The sequence below is a fragment of the Acartia tonsa genome, chromosome 11 (assembly GCF_053477335.1).
Source record: "Acartia tonsa isolate MP-2025a chromosome 11, ASM5347733v1, whole genome shotgun sequence".
In the NCBI taxonomy this organism is placed as follows: Eukaryota; Metazoa; Arthropoda; class Copepoda; order Calanoida; family Acartiidae; genus Acartia; species Acartia tonsa.
Window position 1 is genome coordinate 46,614,966 of NC_137270.1, and position 20,943 is coordinate 46,635,908.

The 20,943-nt window shown below is 31.2% G+C and overlaps 1 protein-coding gene and 2 long non-coding RNA genes across 3 annotated transcripts in view; all 3 read left to right on the forward strand.

Moving 5' to 3' along the window:
• The window catches only part of LOC145331328 (dynein axonemal heavy chain 5-like), a 28,594-nt gene extending 14,851 nt beyond the window's left edge, over positions 1-13,743 (forward strand). Inside the window, exons 4-15 of the mRNA XM_080175944.1 lie at positions 5,379-5,410; positions 6,492-6,520; positions 7,013-7,085; positions 8,466-8,537; positions 9,509-9,613; positions 10,397-10,444; positions 10,882-10,945; positions 11,768-11,872; positions 12,181-12,229; positions 12,528-12,597; positions 13,107-13,191; positions 13,624-13,743. Coding sequence (XP_080032070.1) covers positions 5,379-5,410; positions 6,492-6,520; positions 7,013-7,085; positions 8,466-8,537; positions 9,509-9,613; positions 10,397-10,444; positions 10,882-10,945; positions 11,768-11,872; positions 12,181-12,229; positions 12,528-12,597; positions 13,107-13,191; positions 13,624-13,743 — 852 coding nt within the window. The remainder of the gene's footprint in view (positions 1-5,378; positions 5,411-6,491; positions 6,521-7,012; positions 7,086-8,465; positions 8,538-9,508; positions 9,614-10,396; positions 10,445-10,881; positions 10,946-11,767; positions 11,873-12,180; positions 12,230-12,527; positions 12,598-13,106; positions 13,192-13,623) is intronic.
• A 3,133-nt stretch (positions 13,744-16,876) lies between these two features.
• On the forward strand, positions 16,877-18,322 carry LOC145332785 (uncharacterized). Its single transcript, XR_013884311.1, has 3 exons — positions 16,877-16,970; positions 17,535-17,591; positions 18,211-18,322. It is a non-coding gene; the product is annotated as an uncharacterized LOC145332785 (long non-coding RNA).
• A 1,034-nt stretch (positions 18,323-19,356) lies between these two features.
• Positions 19,357-20,653, forward strand: LOC145332784 (uncharacterized). Its single transcript, XR_013884310.1, has 4 exons — positions 19,357-19,447; positions 19,847-19,906; positions 20,013-20,071; positions 20,593-20,653. It is a non-coding gene; the product is annotated as an uncharacterized LOC145332784 (long non-coding RNA).
• Positions 20,654-20,943: the final 290 nt, after the last annotated feature.

Here is a 20,943-nt window from a genome sequence, read left to right on the forward strand (position 1 = left end):
ACCAAACAGAAAGGTTTTCCTGTCTGAAGCTTAAGATCCCAGGAATGGGTGGTCTAAATAGCAAGAATATGCTACATTTTGCAACATTTAGCTATGTTTAGGACAGAAAAGCTGCATTTTGAAAGATTTAGCTATGTAAAGGACATAAATGCTATGTTTTGCAAGAATTTGCTATGTGAAGGACAAAAAAGCTAAGTTTTCCAATAATTTGCTATGTTTTGCAAGAATTTGCTATGTTTTGCAAGAATTTGCTATGTTTTGCAAGAATTTGCTATGTTTTGCAAGAATTTGCTATGTTTTGCAAGAATTTGTAATGTTTTGCAAGAATTTGCAATGTTTTGCAAGAATTTGCTATGTTTTGCAAGAATTTGCTATGTTTTGCAAGAATTTGCTATGTGAAGGACAGAAAAGCTAAGTTTTCCAAGAATTTGCTATGTTTTGCAAGAATTTGCTATGTTTTGCAAGAATTTGCTATGTTTTGCAAGAATTTGCTATGTTTTGCAAGAATTTGCTATGTGAAGGACAGAAAAGCTAAGTTTTCCAAGAATTTGCTATGTTTTGCAAGAATTTGCTATGTTTTGCAAGAATTTGCTATGTGAAGGACAGAAAAGCTAAGTTTTCCAAGAATTTGCTATGTTTTGAAAGAATTTGCTATGTTTTGCAAGAATTTGCTATGTTTTGCAAGAATTTGCTATGTTTTGCAAGAATTTGCTATGTGAAGGACAAAAAAGCTAAGTTTTCCAAGAATTTGCTATGTTTTGCAAGAATTTGCTATGTTTTGCAAGAATTTGCTATGTTTTGCAAGAATTTGCTATGTTTTGCAAGAATTTGCTATGTTTTGCAAGAATTTGCTATGTTTTGCAAGAATTTGCTATGTTTTGCAAGAATTTGCTATGTTTTGCAAGAATTTGCTATGTTTTGCAAGAATTTGCTATGTTTTGCAAGAATTTGCTATGTTTTGCAAGAATTTGCTATGTGAAGGACAAAAATGCTATGTTTTGTGAGGTTTTGCTATGTGAAGGAAAGAGAAGCTATGTTTTGCAAGATGAAGGACATAAGCAGCCTTCCTAATGTAAGAATTTGTTAGACAAAGGACATAAGTCACCTCCCTTAAGTTAGATTTTGTTAGATGAAGGACATAGGTAGCCTTCCTTAGACCAATTTCCAGTGACTTCTGTCCTAATTAGGAATGACTTTGTTTTCTTTCCATGATCCGAATATTTATTTATAGCGTCGTATTATAAACAGCTTTTCGCATGTTCTAAAAAAATTAAAATGTTTGTAAGCCCCAATGGAGCCGAAGGCTAGCGCTAACAAAACTGGTATAAATCTTATAATCTTAATTTTAATATTGGTGTAAAATTGTCTTTAATACGATGCTATACATGATTTTTCAGTATGGCTTAGAAACGGTTCTAATCCAGTGGATATTAAGCTGTTTCGAAGCCATAATGGAAAATATTTATTTAAAACTCGTGGCTTTGGTAATAGCATCTAGTTGCTTTAAATCCTCCAAAGTTTTCAATTAAGAGAAAAGTAGATTAAAACCATCCTAGAGCCTATGCGATGCTTACCTATAAGTTAAAGACTTCTATTGCTTTTAGGATTTTTTTGGAATACTAAAAATTATTTTGCTCATATTAGTAAAACTTTTTTTTGAGAACTTATATTCATATTATAAAACTAAAAAACACTTGTTTAACTTATTGGTTTTCAAAGTTAACAATACAACTTTTTAATAAACAAGAACGATAACATCCATGATATAAAACTCAATATTAAACGTTCCTTCAAATGGATACAGGATCTAAGTGGACATATTTACATATAAATTTGTCGTCAATTTAGCTTGCTAATATGAACCTCATTTAGTGGTCAATTCGTTCATCCAGTCGGAGGGGAGGGACTGAGGTAAAGGAGATGGATCGTTATCATAGCCAAAAGTTCCATGGTAATCTGGTGAAAGATCCAAGTAATAATTAATCCAATACATTTCAATCCAATTTTCAAGTTTCATTCGCTCATTGTATTGGACATGTTACTCCTTGTAGATTTAGAAACATAAAAATAAATAATTTCATTGAAATCTTTATTTAAAATGATTTCAAAACATATAACATGGTGATTCTTATGGCAATCAATTAATAAAAACAACAGCATAGATGAGACTTAAAATTACTTAAATTAAACTGTAAAACCGTAGTTTTAACATTTTAAAAACCACTAAACATGACACTTCTTTCGAATGAAAAAAGCTACTATATAAGTATATTATTCTTATATAGTATTTCCTGTTATAATTCGTTTTTTAAACCAAAAAAATAGCTAGATAATATCCAATAAATAGAATATCATGTATTGTAGTAAATGTTTTTATAATTTTTGCTCAGCAACTGTTGGAAACAATCGTTCTTTATTTGAAATTTTCCGCGTTTAGGTTTTTTATTCACTTATCATGTAATGGCTAATTTTCTATTAACAAACAAGGATAAATAGAACTGATAATAAGTAGCTCAGCTTTGTTATCGGTTTATAGATATAAAATACATTTATAACACTTGTTTAGAAAATAGCGGCTACGCCCCCTAGAGGCCTCTAGGGGCACTTGAGGAGGGGAGAGTCGAATTTAATAACCTAATTTATTATTTTAGATTTTAAAAGTAAAAAAAAAAATTTGGGGGGGATTTTTTTCTTGGGACGATTTATCTTAGGAGGGTAGTGGTACCCTCCCCCAAAACAGTTATAACCCTTAAGAAGAACCAGATCGGTTCAGCGGTTAGCGAGAAATTTTTTGGTACAAACACAAGACAATTATACATCCTGTTACTTTAGTATAAGGAAACCATAAATTTTTTGCTGATTTAATGACTCATATAAAAGTAACAGGATGTCTATCTGTCTGTAGATTTAGATCTCGCTAACCACTGGACCAACATGGTTCTCCTTTACAGTGAAGAATCTTATATGCCCAGGAAAGTTTTATAACTATTTTGGGGGACGGTTCCCCCACCCTTCCAAGAGATATTTCTCTGTAATAAATAGCAGTCCCACTCTTTTTAAAATTGAAAGTTGAAGGCCCCCTTTTCCATTTTCAAAGTGCCACTAGAGACCTATAATGATTGACTTATGAACTGCTAACACAACCAAAACAAAAGACCTTGTTAAAATTTATTTAAGAAATTAAATAAAATGATTAAGTGCATTATAGAGGAGCTATCAGCAATAAGTATAGCGTTTATAAAATTTCAGAACTTGCTAATTCTATATCTAAAGTAATATTTTTACAAGAAGTACATTTAGAATTAAGTCTTCATGAAATTTATTTTTCCTTGTTTCCAAAATTGCAAATTCTTTTAAATGACTTCAAAGAATGAAAAAGACAAGAACATTTTTTTTGTAAGCAGCGCAGCAATATAAAGTTACTAACAGCTTCGACTAAAGTCTCTTAAAGACTAAAGGACTTTCCTAATTTCTAGACTGAGTAGGTACTGTAGAATTTAGCCTGCGTAGATACTGTTAACTTTGAATGAAATCGTGTAGACTGCTGCTTGATTACTTTAAAACAATCAAGAATTGACTTTCAAACCAGCAGTTCAGACAAACTTTACTTACAGAGTAGCAATGCTACAATCATGACAACATCCATAAACTGCTTAAATACAGGATACTGTTTAAGGACAAACTTACATTTTTAGGATTATAGAGATGCTTCACTTATAACATTGTACCTTATTGTAATAGGAATTGATATTCCAAAAATCATATGAATAGGATAATTAGATCATACAAAAAATTGGTGTAAAAAAAGTTAAAAATCAGCATGATTTAATTGAACGTACGGACTTTCTGGTAACGATTAAAGAGTTAATACACTTCCTAACTCATACCTAATTGTTATAAAAATCATCATGCAAAGTACACTTCTAACATTTATAAATTAACAAAAAGAGCTAACTGTACCGTATGTACGGGTTGACTGACGGACGGACTGAACGAAAATATAGAGTGGCTGCGCTATATAAAAAAACTTCATGCATATGATTAGAATTTTTAAAAAATGTATTATTTGATCATTCTTCTCTTTCATTTGAAAACAACACTCTAACATATTACAACAATTACCAAAATTACTGGCTAGACTAGAAAACAGCTATTGTATTTTTTTTCGAACTAAAAAGGACGTCCAAGTTTTTTAATTAATGGGTAAAATGAGTGGTTTTAAAGGATGAAGGTTGGTAATTTAATATTTTTATTTTATTTTGAGGTAGTAAATAAGTGGTTTCAAGGTTTGAAAGGGCTAAACACTAAGATATATAAGTTTTCCGAAATTTTAAAGTTAGGGGGAGATTTGAAATCTGTATCAAATTTTAAGGATTTTTTATAAAATTCGTTTTTTGTATAATTCTTTATCTAAAAGCGGAAATGCATTTTAAGTTAATTAATTTTGACCAATAGGATAGGTGGATTTTAAACTACCTGCGCTCTAATTGGTTGAATGATGTACGCCATCCAATCAGAGCGCAGAATTTTTAAATCCACCAATCACAGATGCCAAAATTAATTAACTTAAATTGCATTTCCGCTTTTAGATAAAGAATTATAGAAAAAACGAATTTTATAAAAAATCCTCAAAATTTGATGCTGATTATAAAACTCCCCCTAACTTTAAAATTCCGGAAAACTTATATATCTTACTAAACACCCTTTTACCCTTTTACCCTCCTCCTCTTTGACGTTATGGGCAACAGATTAATATTTTACTCTCTATTTCATAAGGATCCACAAAATAAATATATGATCAATAATCTTTTCATTTCGTATAATGACTACAATTTTGACATTATGATATGACAATTGTGGTGAAATTACAGCACTGAAGTTTATTCATATTTCCAGTACGGCTTTGAAACCAATTAATATCAGCTGGAAAGAAGCGGTTCTCAGTCATACTAAAAAATCATTTTTAGCATTGTATTAAAGACAAATTTTCACAAAAATAAAAACAATATTCAGAAAATTAAAGCTAGTTTTGTAATACCGGGCCTTCGGCTCTTGGGGTGCTAACAAAACTGATTTAATCTTAAGCTGTCTACAATACGATGCGATAAATAGTATAAACATTTTAGTTTAGACTAGAAGAGAAAATAACAATTTCTGAGTTACACCATTTATTAAATAGAAGTTACATACTGTAAAAGTTATTTGCATTTTTTTACATGACATAATAAAACATTATCACTAATGTCAAATTTTATAAAAAGAATTGTTTTTTTTTTACGTATGAAATATGTTAATTATGTAATAGTTTATTAGGCTAGTTGTTTATTTAATATAAATTTAACAGTTTTTTTATGTTTTAAATATTCATTTTTTATTAGGAGGAAATACCGGTTGTCGACCCAAATGCCAAGTAAGTTTTTATTTAATTTATATAAAGGTGCTTTTTATTATAGGAAAGGAATGAAATAAATGGCGTTGGAATTGGATAGTTTTTCTTTATGCATAACCCCTGCGGATGCCTAACCAATTATAACCTAACTTTAACACACAAAAACATACACTTACTCATTAGATTTATTCCAAAATGAGGGTGGGGCTAAGCATAAAAAAATTACAAAAAAGATATGAGGATTTTTAGTAGCGAAGCTACTCTATAATTCACAATGTCCGTCCGTCCGTCTGTCCGTCTGTCCGTAATTAATGAATTGGGGGAAACCTGATTTTCTCGGCTCCTATTCAAGATAGACAGCTGAAATTTTTGGTGAAGATTCCCACTATATATGCCCATCTAATATATACATTGTTTTGTCCGTCTGTTTGTTATTTGGGGTGCTAGATTGATTCCTAGATTTTTATGTTTTCGTGATTTTCTCAACTCCTTTCCAAGATAAAGGGCTGAAATTTTCAGGGATTAATTAATTTTATATTCTACATATTTTCACAAGTTTTATTAATATTTTTTTTTTTATTAATTGGGGTGCTAGATCGATTCCTAGATTTTTTAGGTTTTCATGGTTTTCTCAATTCCTATTCAGGATTGACAATTGAAATTATCAGGGATTGAGTATGCTCATGTTCTACATATTTCCATCAAGTCTCATTCAGATTTGTCCTGATATACAATCATAATTTTTCAGCTTCTCTACTTATGGATGTTGTCATCCTTGTTTAAATATAAAAAATTGCCATAAACCAAGGTGTTTCTTAATTGTATATAGGTTTATCTATTTAGTAAATAGATTTCCAGTATGGCTTCGAAACCGATTTATATCCGCTGGATTAGAACCGGTTCTCGGTCATCGTATTACAAACAATTTTCTACGAATATGAAAATAAAAATCATAAAATCAATACCAGTTTTGATAGCCCTAGAATTCGGCCTACGGGTCAAACAAAACTGATTTTAATCTGAAAATTCTGATTTAAATATCCGAGGAAAGTTGTCTATAATACGATCTAATAAATAATATATAATTTATGTCATATTCTAGGAAAGGGACTGTTGAAACAAGAAACAAAGGTTGGTTCAACTTTTTTATCTGCTTTTCTCAAATACTATCAGCTGCGCCCCTTGCATCTAGGCACTCTGAAATAAGACATGGAGGAAGGGGCAAAAATAGCCTGGAACCATCTAGAAACATCTTTTTTTAAATCGAAAAGCATTTTAGTAATTCTGTAAAGTTTCCTTTAAATTGAATTTAAAGAACTAATTCAGTTGAACAACAAAAAAAACCATACTTCTTTAAAATAGAATATCTTTATTTTGTCCTTTTTTGGTAAAATCGATATAGAATGTATGTTTGTCTATTATAGATAGATTACAAATAAGATAAGGTAATATTGGTCCTAGCAGGATTTAATTCTTTTTTGTGGGGTTTAAGTTTAACCTAATTTTATCATCTTTTTTGCTAAAACTTTAAAAAATTGTTAAATGTCCTTAGAAGTTAAGGAAGCAGTCACCTGAATATTTTGAATATAAATATAATAATAATAACAATTCAATTAATTGTAGCAGGGAAATATGTACTCTCGTCTGAAAACGGGGATGAAAAACCACTCAATGGCCTCTGTGTCTATATTCTAAGGTAACTTTTTTTGTATAGAGTTGCTGAGCTTTTACAAGACCATTAATGATCAAATATATTCCAGCATGACTTCGAAACCGATTAATACCGCTGGATTAGAGCCGGTTCTCAGCTATACTGAAAAATCATATAAAGCATCGAATTACAGACAAATTTCTCCGATTATTATTAAAATAAAAATCATACGATCAATACCAGTTTGTTAGCTCGGGCCTCTGGAATCTCGAGGCTATTAAAATTGTTTTAATGTAATATTTTTCTTTATTTTGCGGTAAGCTGTCTATAATAGGATGCAATAAAAAAAACTAATCTAGCATCTCGCACAGACAAACAGCAAAACCAAGATAACTTAGTAATAGAGTGGCTGCGCTTTTATATGTTTTTTCGCTCTGTCATTTATTTGATTGTCCCTCTGTAATAATGCCAGACCGAAGTAGCTTATAGTACCTGATAAAAATGACGTCATACAATACCAATGACTTATGATAGGCCAGTATACTTTTTACCATTGCATTGGTCAATTACAAAGTATACTGGCCTATCGTGGGTTATCTGTATTGTATGACGTCATTTCTTATTAGGCACTATAAGCTGCTTCTGCCAGATCGATTCTACTTTAAAGGAGTAGCTTTGACTACTAAAAATATTGTAATTTTTTATTACAACGCGTTTGAGTAACTTATCAACACAAGTGTCCTTGTTGGATGTTAAATATTCAGAGAAAGAGGGGAGAAAGGTCTGTTTATTACACTAGTCTCCAAAGATTTATAATAACGTTTTCTTATTCGTTGGCTTAACAACTTTAAGGACTTCAGTGAATTTTGATTGCTTATAAGGTTAAGTGTTCAAACGTTTCATCCACTAATTTTAATCTACAAAAGGTTTAATTTTGTGTATCATCATTGTTAATATACATAAAGTTATCGGCTATTGTCTTATCCCTTTTGATCCATGTTAAATATTACTAGTACTTATTTAAATTGTCATTAGAAAATAATTAAAACATTTTAAAGATGCATGTACTAAGTACTTACATCATTTGTAAAATTTTAAAGATAAAGATATACACACGTGCACTTTGGAAAAAAATAAGTTAAAGTGCTAAGAAGAATTTAAGAAAGGATCGGACATTTGACTGTAAAATACACCGGTACCCAACGTTTTATAATCATTTTATTCGTTGGCTCAAAAACTTTGAACACTTTTATTGAATTTGATTATTTGATTCTAAAGTATAAGTGTCCAAATTTTTCAACCAAAAAAATAATCTACAGAAGGAGTAATTTTGTGTATGACTATGATGTACATAAATTAATCGTCATCTGTCATATCCCTTAAGATCACTGAGAATAATTTAAGTTTGATTTGTTTTCTTTTTAGAAATTCTACAAAAAGAAATCTGGGCGAGGAAACTTTTCAACGAGAAATTATGCTTGGTTGTGTTGATGCTAGGTAAATTTTTATTACAAAAATCGGATCTACTGCAGTTCACGGTAAAATATTGCTGGTAAGCCATATTTCCAAAAAACTATGAATTTAAAGGCTGCTAGCTGCCAAACGGCTGAACGTACAGATCATGCCCGCACACTGTTTAATCAGCATAAGAAGGCCTACAAATAATCTGTAATAGCCATAAATCAATAATGCATAATTATCTCGCAGTGCAGAGAAATGCGCGAAAAAGACCTATTTTAAGCGTTTTTTCTTCAGTGAACTTTTTCTGTGCATAATTGGATCTTGGCTATTCCAGATTGATTGTAGGCCTTCTTATGCAGCTTAAATTGGTGTGCGGGTATGATCTGTACGTTTAGCCGTTTGGCAGCTAGCAGCCTTTAAAAATCATAGATTACCAGCAATATTTTACCGTGAACTGCAGTAGATCCCAAAAATCCCAAAAAAATAATGATATTATTAACAAGATAGGGGAAAATGGAATTATACATTAGGTACCTTTTTTATATGGACAAAACCGTAATTATAGATCATATTTCACCCTCCTAACTGTTTTAGACAGATTTCCGTAAATATTAAAAAGTAAATTTACAAGATTAAAACCAGATTTGCTAGCCCCGCGGGGCCGAAGACCTGGGCTATCTAAACTGGCATTTATGATTATTATATTAATATTCATGCAAAATTGTTTTAGTTCGATGCTATACATGATTTTTGGGTACTCCTAAGAACTGTTTCTAATCCACCGGTTATTGATCAGTTTTGAAGCCATACTAGAATAGTTATTTCTTTCGTCGTATTATAAACCGCTTTCCGCGGATATAAGAATGTTTTAATCTTATGATTGTACATTTTTATATTCGTAGAAAGCGGTTTATAATACGATGCTAGACATAGTTTTTTCGTATGGATGAGAACCGGTTCCTATCCACTGGATTCGAATGAATACGAGAAAAATAATTTTTTTTTAGAAAACCAGATTCCCTTTTATGGAATGTGGAAAGAATTGTGAGTAAGATATTTATCCCTCTGCTAAATTCCAACAATACGGCGGATAAAGGCAGTCATCAGTTAAAGTAAGTTTTTTTGGGGCTCGGCAGCTGCAACTCAGCCGCACATAAGCTTCAAATTTAAACCCACTTGTGTGCATAATATAAATCCAAGTGCATGGATTGTCTGTTTTGTAACAGGTTTAGACATGTAAACTTTTAATATGACGATTTTTCTGAGGCTTTCACGCGGCTGACGCGGATGCAAAGCCCTGATTTCTATAACAAGTATATTTACACACTTTATTAGCACAGCGACTTTTTGCTTTAGATATAATAAACAATAAAATGTAATACAGTAAAATTTTAGAAAACTGTCTGGTAAATTTAGTAAAAGTAAAGTTAAGCGGTAATCATAAACTGAATATTTAATCTACAGGAAAACAAAAATACCTAAAAAATTTCTACAATTCAATAAATATTAGTTTTTATACAATATGTTAGGGCATGTTAATTGTTGAATATTTGTTTTTATTAAAGAAGTAAAAAGTTAAAGATGAATTTTATAAGAAGTCATGGGAATAGTATCTTACGTAACATCGCCCCATAAGAGGCTATTCGTCATATTTTTAAAATGGCTTTTTATAGGTTAGGTTAGGTTATATTTTTTAGGTGATTGCCCCACAGGGTTAGAGCCCCCCGCAGGGGCTAGAAATAGGAGAAAAGCTACTGTGAAAAATACGAAGAATAGACCCATAAGGCGCGATGTTACGAAAGGGACTATACCCGAAGTCATTTTATAACCAAAAAATCTTTTTAAAAATCAAAAAAAAATCTTCGAAAGTTTAATGAATATAATTGATTATTTAGAGACAAAGTAAAGAATGAGTTATTACCATGTCTACGCTCTTTTACCAGGTAATATTTTGTTTTTAATTTTAGTTTTAAAAAGAATAAGTAAAATAAAATATTGTGGAGGGGGGGGGGGGGGGGTTCTTCTAGGGGTAATATCTCTTTGCAGGATAGTGGTACCCACCCCAGATATATCTATAAACCTGCCATGGACATATCAGAAACTTAATTGTAAGAAGGGGCTTATTATTTACGAAAAAAACATTTTTCTGCATGAGGTCTCAGATTTTGATAAAAACTTCCAGTCCCCTTCATTTGGTCATAAAACTAAGGCCTGGGTGATTTTTAACCTTTTTAATCCATTTAAAGTCCGATTTTTCGCGCATTTACTCACTGTGGTGTTTTACAATGAAAAAAAGGCTTTTTTCGTAATTTTAAAGTTTAAAATTTTTATTTTATAATATTTTCATTGCATTATTAAGTTTTGTTTTCACTATATTTAGCTCGCTGAGAGTTGCAGAAATAGTCTGGATGGATGGAACTTTTCTGGAGGATCATCCACCTGAGGTATAGATCTAATAATTGAAGAAATAGTCTGGATGGATGGACTTTTCTGGAGGATCATCCACCTGAGGTATAGATCTAATAGTTGCAGAAATAGTCTGGATGGATGGAATATTTCTGGAGGATCATCCACCTGAGGTATAGATCTAATAGTTGCAGAAATAGTCTGGATGGATGGAACATTTCTAGAGGATCATCCACCTGAGGTATATATCTAATAGTTGCAGAGATAGTCTGGATGGATGGAACATTTCTAGAGGATCATCCACCTGAGGTATAGATCTAATAGTTGTAGAAATAGTCTGGATGGATGGAACATTTCTAGAGGATCATTTACCTGAGGTATATATCTAATAGTTGTAGAAATAGTCTGGATGGATGGAACTTTTCTGAAGGATCATCCACCTGAGGTATATATCTAATAGTTGCAGAAATAGTCTGGATGGATGGAACATTTCTGGAGGATCATCCACCTGAGGTATATATCTAATAGTTGTAGCAATAGTCTGGATGGATGGAACTTTTCTGGAGGATCATCCACCTGAGGTATAGATCTAATAGTTGCAGAAATAGTCTGGATGGATGGAACATTTCTAGAGGATCATCCACCTGAAGTATATATCTAATAGTTGTAGAAATAGTCTGGATGGATGGAACATTTCTAGAGGATCATCCACCTGAGGTATAGATCTAATAGTTGTAGAAATAGTCTGGATGGATGGAACTTTTCTTGAAGATCACTCTCCTGATGTATAGATCATTCTGAGACAAAATACATTAATATCTACATTATACATATTAGTGTATAATTATTTATTTATGTAGGCCTTTACAATAAAGAATGCAGATGATGCCAGGGCCTTCTTGGAGGTGGAAGGAAACATGCAAAGGTTTGAGACCTATCTGAAAGCATGTATGAAGAAAATCCAGGTATTTATGTTTTTTTCTTTATCTACGTAACTTTTTTTCTTGTTTACCCTTCATGCTACAATATAAAGTATTGACAAATATAAGATACATTTAAAAGGCTTCGTTATTTTTTTCATTGATTTTATTCCCTACATTAAAATCTGCTCTTTAAATCATCTTGTCAGTTCTCCCAATTTCCTATATCCTTTATTTTTGTGCTTCGCTACTTACGTATGTTGTCATCTTTGTTTTCTTTTAGTTTTAACCAAGAGTAACTTAGTTTAAAATTTAAATCTGATTAATGCTTTACTACATTTATCCTTTCTTAGGAGCTGTTGTTTGAAAGTGAACAGTTAAGAATGGAGACGGATGATTTAGGTATCCAACTAATCCAGTGACATGCACATGATTTTGCAGGGGGAATGAGCTAAGAACCACCCCCTAAAAGTCCTCCTCCCCTCAATCTTATATATATTGCAACATACTCAAAAGTAAAAAAAGCGTCCTTTGACTTGTAAATTAAATTTAATACGGGTGTGACTTTTTATTTTTTTTTTAACTTGACAATTCCCTTGGCTATTTTAGGGGTGGAGATATTATAAACTAACTAAACCAATTGGCAGTTTTAATCCTTTATTTTGAAAGCTAATCTAATTATTTTATGATGAAATTATAGGACCTCAAGATGAAATAGAGTTTTGGAAAATCAGAATGTGTAGACTTACTCTTCTTATGGATCAACTAAGGTAATTTCAGATGGCGTTTTTTTGTTACATGATTTCTTTTTATAGTGAATTATTTATTAGTTGTTAAGGTACTCTTTAATTCCAAGTAAGTTGATTCTTAAGTAATCTTTTTTTTTTGTTATCTGTATGTTTGTCCATTTTTCTATAACAGGTAAATAATGATAAAGATTTTGAAAATTCTTGTCCATATTTCTCTAACTGTCTGTCTGTCTTTGTGTACCAAAGGATCTCTCTTACCGTTGAAATGGTTTTACTTGGCAGTGAAAAATTACTTTTAAAAAAACTGTAATGTAAAGTAGAGGATATACTTTTCCCATCCTTCTCTCAAGTGCCCCTAGATAAGTCTAGAGGCGAAGCCGCCAGTTAATGATAGATTAAGAACTGGCTTTATCTTTCCTGCTAAAAAGATTGTACAAAAAATGAGAGCTTACATTCTAGCATTTAGTAATCTGTCTAATTAATACAACTTAAAAACTTAAAGATATATTTAAAAATTCTAATTTTTTAAGTTCTAAGCCCACAAAAATGGTTGTGGTAACACTGAGGGCCGGGCATTGTAAACTAATGAAGCTATGGCAACAATGTAATGTTAAGGTTGGTAGAAACAAACAAGGATGACAACATCCATAAGTAGCACAAACAAATAGTTTAAGTAACACTAAGAGCAATGTAATGTTAAGGTTTGTAGAAAGTAGCACAAAGTATAAAAAAATGGTTGCAGTAACACTTAGAGCTAGACATTGTAAACTAATGAAGAAGTTATGAAATTTCAGTGGTCATAAAAAAATGTATATTATGAAACCTAACTAAATATTATCTTAGGTCTTTTGTAGCATGACCGATGTAAATGATAGAATACTCATTGGAACAGGGACTCTAACCAAAAATTGCAATCATCTATCTTGGATAAGCGTAGAGAAAACTACATAGCGTTACAGACACGTACTAACAAAGTAATTTATAAGGTAGCTTTACTACATTATTACAATTCACACATGAAATAATTCTAATAAATGTAATTTTCAGGTAATAAAATACCACGTAGAGGCTCGGGATAATGCCAAGTTCCTGGGATCAATTGAGAAATCCAGCCATTCCATATATCTGCTGGACCCGTCTAGAATGCAGGTATCTATATTTATCTAGCGGAGCTACTCTTTAATTCAAAATATCTGTCCGTCAGCAAGAACGAAAATGAAGAAAACGTGAATTTATCGGCTGCTGTTTAAGGTAGAAGGCTGTCTTTTTTGTCTTAATTACCTGTACAAGTGAACAGCAAGTATATGATTTACCTCGTCTGTCGGTCATTCTAAAAATGGCCAATACTCATTTCATGTACACTCCACTTAAATCGAAATTGAGGGGATTGTGAGCTTTATGTGGTATCTAACTCCCAACCTTGAGACCTCTCTTTGGTATTTTAGGGGGTGTTAGACCCTTTTTAATTTGAGTGTAGGTGTGTGGACACCTTGGGGATGGGCTGCATCCACCCCCTTAATATTGCTAAGGGGTAGATACACACACCTTCCGCTTGCCTATGATTTATGATTTATTGTAACCCAACCCTCCCCTTTATTTTGTTAGGGGGTAGATAAACCCACTTTTTGCGAGCCTTTGAATTATTTAATATTGAAACTTTTTTGTATTTCAGGTTCCCTTGATGAGACTACTACATATTATAAAGATGATATTTAATGTATCCAGTTTTTATAACACCTCTGAAAGAGTAGCTTCACTCCTTGTCAAAATTACAAACCAAGTAAGTAATTAAATTTAAAGTCTTGAAGGAAGGTGTGAGGGGACATTGGGATGTTTATTACACTGGTCCCCAAAGTTTTATGATAATGTTGGTTGGTTGGTTCATAAGGTTGAGTGTTCAAACGTTTCAATAACTAATTGTAATCTACAGAAGGGTTAATTTTGTGTACCATTATTTATCGACCATTGTCATATATCTTCAGATACCAGCCTGAAAGTAGTTTAGATAAAACTAAGGATGACAAAATCCATAATTAGCGCGGTACAAAAAAAATCGTGATAGACGTATAAAATAGTGTAAAAAGAGCGATGTGTATCATTTATAAATTAAATTTATAGAAAAATATCACGAAACCTTGCACATGTATTTCATATTTTTCAATACTTTTAATTTTATATCATGAGTTACAGGTCAACGAACCTTGTCAACTATATGCTGGATTACTATTGGTTTAGCAGCTGAGAAGATCTCCTACAGCTTTATGGGGAGACAGACATACTAAATTATAGAGTAGCTTCATTATACAAAATAACGTTTTAGCTTGAATATCTGCACATTGTTTTAGAAAATTTGTGCATAAGTTCATTTTAAAACACAAGTTTCTCTTTGCAAAGGTTATAAGAAGTTGTAAGAGTTTTATTACTGAGAATGGAAGTGCTTCTTTATGGAATCAACCTAGGTAATATTTAAAAGCCAAGTTTTTATATTATTAGGGTCGGTCCGTCGGTGAGCACTTTTTGGTTAATTTAGACATGATAGAATTGAAACAAATAAACAAACAAAGGACACGCGTACTACTAAAAACGGTCCAGGATTTTTAATAATTTAATCTGCATGGTCTGAGGTTCAAAATACAAACCCTTATAGTTTTTTAGTATATTAAAGGTATTTTCTAACATATTTTAAATTTAATAAAGTAAATATTTGTTGATTTTTATTGCAACAATAATTTTGAAAATGAGGAAAAATCTTCTAAATATAAAAAATAAATAATTAATGCCTAATTTATTTCTCTAGTTGTTCATTAAACAATTATGAAGTATGTGATTCATTAAAAAACAATTTATATTGCTATTTATCAGGGAAGTTATTGAGAAAAAGTTGACACAATGTATAAGATTGAACAAGAACTATAGAGAAGCTTATCTAAAGGTATTTATATTCTTAAGTTTATCAATTGGCTGTTTATTAAACTAGTCCCCAAAGTTTTATTATAATATAATAATATATTAATATTATCATTCGTTGGTTTTATAACTTTGGGGGCTTAAGTGAATTTGATAGGTTGTTTATTAAGTTGATAGTTCAAATGTTTAAACCATTATTTACTAAGTATATTTGCGATTACTTTTATTTAATGAAATCTTCCAATTTTTAACATGTACAAAACGGCCTGCTTAATTGCTTCAAGATCCATGCCAGATCTATATAGGAAATAAATGTCTATAAACGAGCTCAAGTTTTCCAAGGAATATATGATTAAAACTCATAGTGCTCCAACAATCCTTAATAAACTCTCATTGCCCAGAATGATAAGACCCATTATTTTACTTTATTAAAAATAAATTCATTTTTTTCATTTCATGTTGCTATTTACCTTATATTGATGTATTTAATTTCTAATCATAAAAAAGAAAATTTAAATTTATAATATGATAAATTTAAGAAAACTATGTTTTAAAAGAATTCGATTGTGGCGACATTTTGTGTGTTCAAATATTAAACTAAAATTGTAATCATCATCATTAACCCTTTGGTGATGGTAATGTAAAGAAAAAAATATAATTTAAAAAAATCTTTTAAAAATCATTTAAATTATTAAATATTTACTTTCTTTTAGATAGTAATGCCGGGTGAGGAAAATAGATTTATTGAGAAATAGATATGCATATAGAAAACTAGCCAATAGGGAGATAATTATATCGAGCCAACTCTAGTTTTTTTTATATAGAGAAGAGGTACCATCATTTGGGATGTAAACCAATTTATCGATCATTGTATTATTTTTCAGATCCCTGAATTAGCTCACAATATTTGTATTTTAAACAAATTTATGATTTCAACAAGGATGACAACATCCATGGAACCTAGTATTAGTGTCTAACTTTTTATCTTTGTGACGTAACAAAAATCGAAGGATGAGAGGGGAGGTGGGAAAGGAAACCCCTAAAAAAGAGATGGATTTTTGTTACGTCACAAAGATAAAAAGTTAGACACTATTACTAGGTAGTGTTACAGATTGACTGATGAACGAACGATCATACTTATATAAAGTAGATTTGATGCTAAAATATATTGGGCCCCTTTCGTGGCAACACCTCATAAGGGGCTTTTCGTCTTATTTTCACATTATTTTTTATAGGTTATTTTAGGTTAAGTTGGATTTGGTGATTGCCCTACACGGTTAGAGTCCCCCGCAGGGGGTTATTATAGGGGAAAAGCTACTGTGAAAATACGAATAAACGCCCCTTAAGAGGCATTGCTAATAAGGGACTATACCCAAAGTATTAACATACTTTATCTAGGTTAAGAACAGGAAGATTGGAAATGAACCGAGGGAGTTCAGCTTTAGTGAAAAATATATCTTTGGCAGATTTGACAGCTTTTGCAATAGGTAATATATGTATTTATACTAGCTGCTTAAAACCACCACAAGACTTATATCTGAAAATAAAACAGCCTAAAACCTTTACAGGATCTTTATGATGTTATTGAATCTCACTTGGTTCAGTTGTTATTGAGATCTTAAGATTCAGACAAAAAACAATTGATACCTTATAGGATGTAAATTGTAGAAATAGATTCTAGATAGACAGAAATACAGCAAAGGGTTCTAATTATTTAGAAGTATATTTTTGGAAGATTTTAGTGCTTTTGCAATAGGTAATATATATAGATAATAGCGGCTAAGCCTCTTGCATCGAGGGGCTCTGTATTCGAAAGGATAATTACGAACCATTATAGCTTAAAACCCCCACAAGACTTATATCTGCAAATAAAACAGCCTAAAACAGGATCTTTATGAAGTTTACAGAAAATAGAGAACCCAATTGGTTCAATAGTTTTTAATTGGCCTGGGTCTTCGACCCATATGGACAAACAAAACTATTATTATTTTTTTTATATAACTTCTGCAGAAAGCTGTCTATAAAACTATACGATAATAATTTTCATTTAGGTTGACAAATTTATTGGATATGTTCTCGACCATCAACAGATTCAGTGATCTGTTCAGGTGATATTTTCATTTCTAATCAATTGTTTTTTTGTTTGTGGCTGTCTTTAATTTTATGCTTTTTTTCTTCTATTCATTCGAAACCGGTGGATAGGAACCGGTTCTTAACCATACAAAAAAAAACTATGTTTCGCATCATATTATATCCAGCTTCCTACGAATATAAAAATGTACAAGCATAAGATTAAAACCAGTTTTTTAGCCCGTGCCTTCGGCACCTCGGGGCTAAAAAAACTGTTTATAATACGATGCGAGAAATAACTAATAAAGGTCCTCCAGGGATTGTACCAAAAAGGAATATGGACTCAAAGAGTTTAAATAAAGGTCTATTAATGTGTTTCTTTCAAAAATCTAAATTAATTGGAAGGGGGTTGCTAGTCCAAAAATAGGTGGAAGTTAAGCACTATACAAACTATCATTCTGATATTAATTTTTGTGTATTTACTTAGCTGAACAAATTTATAAATTTTAGCTGTTTTTTGAGGAAAATCCTGGTAAATACTAAGAAAGCCCCCCCCCCCTTTCCAAAAAAAAGCAGCTGAAATTTTTTTAGTTTTAATTATGCCTTTACCTGGCATCAAGAATTCTAAAAGACTAACTAATAAAATTTTCCTTCTAGCACTCGAATGGAAGCACTATTATCAGATGAGGCAATAGCTGACGAGGCAAAGAAGTTTGATTCTTCTGTCAAGATGCTAACTCTTAGAGAATATGATTATCTAGACTTCAGGTGAATTTACAATTGAATTTTTGGTCATTTGTGTCATAAATGGTGTGTTAACATGATTCGAATTAATACGAGAAAATACTTTATATTTTAAAATTTCTCCTCTGTCTTTTCTTGGTTTAATTTTAGTGAATCATATTTTTCCTCTTAGAAAAAGTCTAATTATTAATGAAATACGTTGTTTAAAACGCATTTAACAGCCCAGTTTTATATTTAATATTTTTTTTTTTGCTTTTCAGGAACACGATGTATGACAAGGAATGCAATATATCTGTATTATAACAAATTATTGAATTATTTATTTAACAAATAAAAAAATGTTCATTACCTCTTACATCTGAAATTGAATTTAAAGTTACTTTATAGTAGCAAAGCTTCTTTATCATTCACCTTGTCTGTCAGTCTGTCAGTCCCGCTATTGGGTTTTCTCAGTTGCTTTTTAAGATAGACATCCCTGTATCAATGAGCATCCAGTTTATAATTTACTTGGTCCGTCGGGTTGTCGATAAAAAGGTTTCGTGATTTAAATGATTTATTGTGTATTACCTTTTTTCAAGTCAATAGAACATTCTTAAATTCAGGTTGTTCGTTTATCCATCCATAAACATTTTGCTTTTCGTTACTAATGAATGTTGTCATCCTTGCTTTCTGTTTTACATAATAGAAACTAAATATAAGAGATTTATTGCAACACAGGACTACAGCGATTTTCTGCTGAGAATGGAAGATATCTCTGAAAAGTAAGTTAATTTCAAATTTCTATTAAATAGAATCTACAAATCAATTTATTCGGAAATTATAATTTGATCTGTCTGTCTGTCTGACTGACTGTTTCCATCGTTAATATTTTCATTCAAATCACATTAGTATAATATTCTGAGACAATTTATATATACAAAATAGATTATGAGCATTTCCAGTATGGCTTTAACACCATTTGCTAGCTCATGCCTTCGGCACTCGGGGTTAACAAAACTGGTTTCAATCTTACATCTTTTTGGAACCAGCTTTATCATATGATAAAAATATATATTTTAGACTACAAGAGAAGTTAGAAGGGGCGTATGATGATATTTGGGACACCCCTCATGCGTTTCAATACCTACAGAGATTTGAAAAACTTGCACAGGTTTTTATAAAGTTTTTGTAGGTTTTGATGGGAATCAAGGGAAATTCTGATTGGTATGTCTTTACTCGTAATTGGTTGATTAAGAATCATAGTGTGTTTAGTATTAAAAAAAACATATATAGAATTAAGGATCTATTGCAGTTCACGGTAAAAATATTCCTGGTAACGATTATCTTATTTTCTTCAATGAAGCTTTCCCTGTTCATTATTGGATCTTGGCTATTCCAGATTATTTATAGGTCTTCTTACGCAACTTAACACGGCGTGAGTGATGGATATAAACGTTGAAATGTTTGGCAGCTAGCTGCCATTGAAATTCATAGATGTTTGGAGATAATCGTAACCGTGAACTGCATTAGATCAAGAATTTATAAGTAATTACAATAATTTATTATTTAGGTTTTGCCTCTACAAGGAATGAACGAGAAATATTACCGTATGATTGATACATTTAGAAAGGTAATTAATCTACATAATATTTTTAATCTTGTTTTAAAGATCTTCGAAATTCATTCCAAAAATCTCCCAAAAACAAAGATAAGTCCTGTAAAAAAAAAATGTTTAGGAAATGGAAAGAATTATGACTTCGTTCAAAAGACAAACGGCAAATCCACCATTGATTAGGTAAGTTATATGCATTAAGTAGTAATGAATTTATTTATAACTTGGATCTTACACCAGATAATCAAGTGATAAGCTGGCTGAAATATCGATCTCCTTATTAACCCTCCTTACCCCATCCCCTACCCTCAGATTGGATGAACGAAGTGATAATAGATGTCCAAGTTACCAATCTAAATTGAGAAACCCTGTCATAATATCCACGTATATTGTACATTCATTTATACATTCAATCATTCTTCAAGTAATTTGTGTCTTTTAGACTTTAACAAAGCCGTTAATAAGGATAACTTTGCTTTTTGAAGTATCAATTAATAAATTTATAGTTTTTCAACCTTTTATTTTGGAGACTTTTCAGTCTAACTAACACCATCTTTCTAAAGATTTTGTCAGGCTTTTGACAAAAAAAGAGTAAGAGGGAAATTTTTTTGACTTCAAAAAGCTATGTAAGATTTAGATAAAAATTTTAAAAAAATAACCATTTAGTAATAATCTGAAGAGTGAAAATCTATTAATTTTTTTAGAAATTTCCCGTCGGCTTCTGGAAAAATTTATTGGGTGAGATCAATGGTTGAACATCTCAGGAATATTTTTTAGTATTCGATAGAATTTGTAGTAGCAAAGCTATTCTTTTAATATCAATACGTTTGTCTGTCTGACTTTCGTTGCTTAAACTATTTAAGGACACACAACTTAATTTTATGAATTCCCAACATATGCTCTATAAGTATCTTTAGTTTGTATAGCAGCTATGATAGATGCTTTGTTTATTATTAATTTCAGTAAAAGGTCTTGCAGACAAGCGTTGTGCAATCAAAGTGTCGGTTTGCCATTGAACATTGAACATTGAACCTTACATTCAAATGATAAACCAT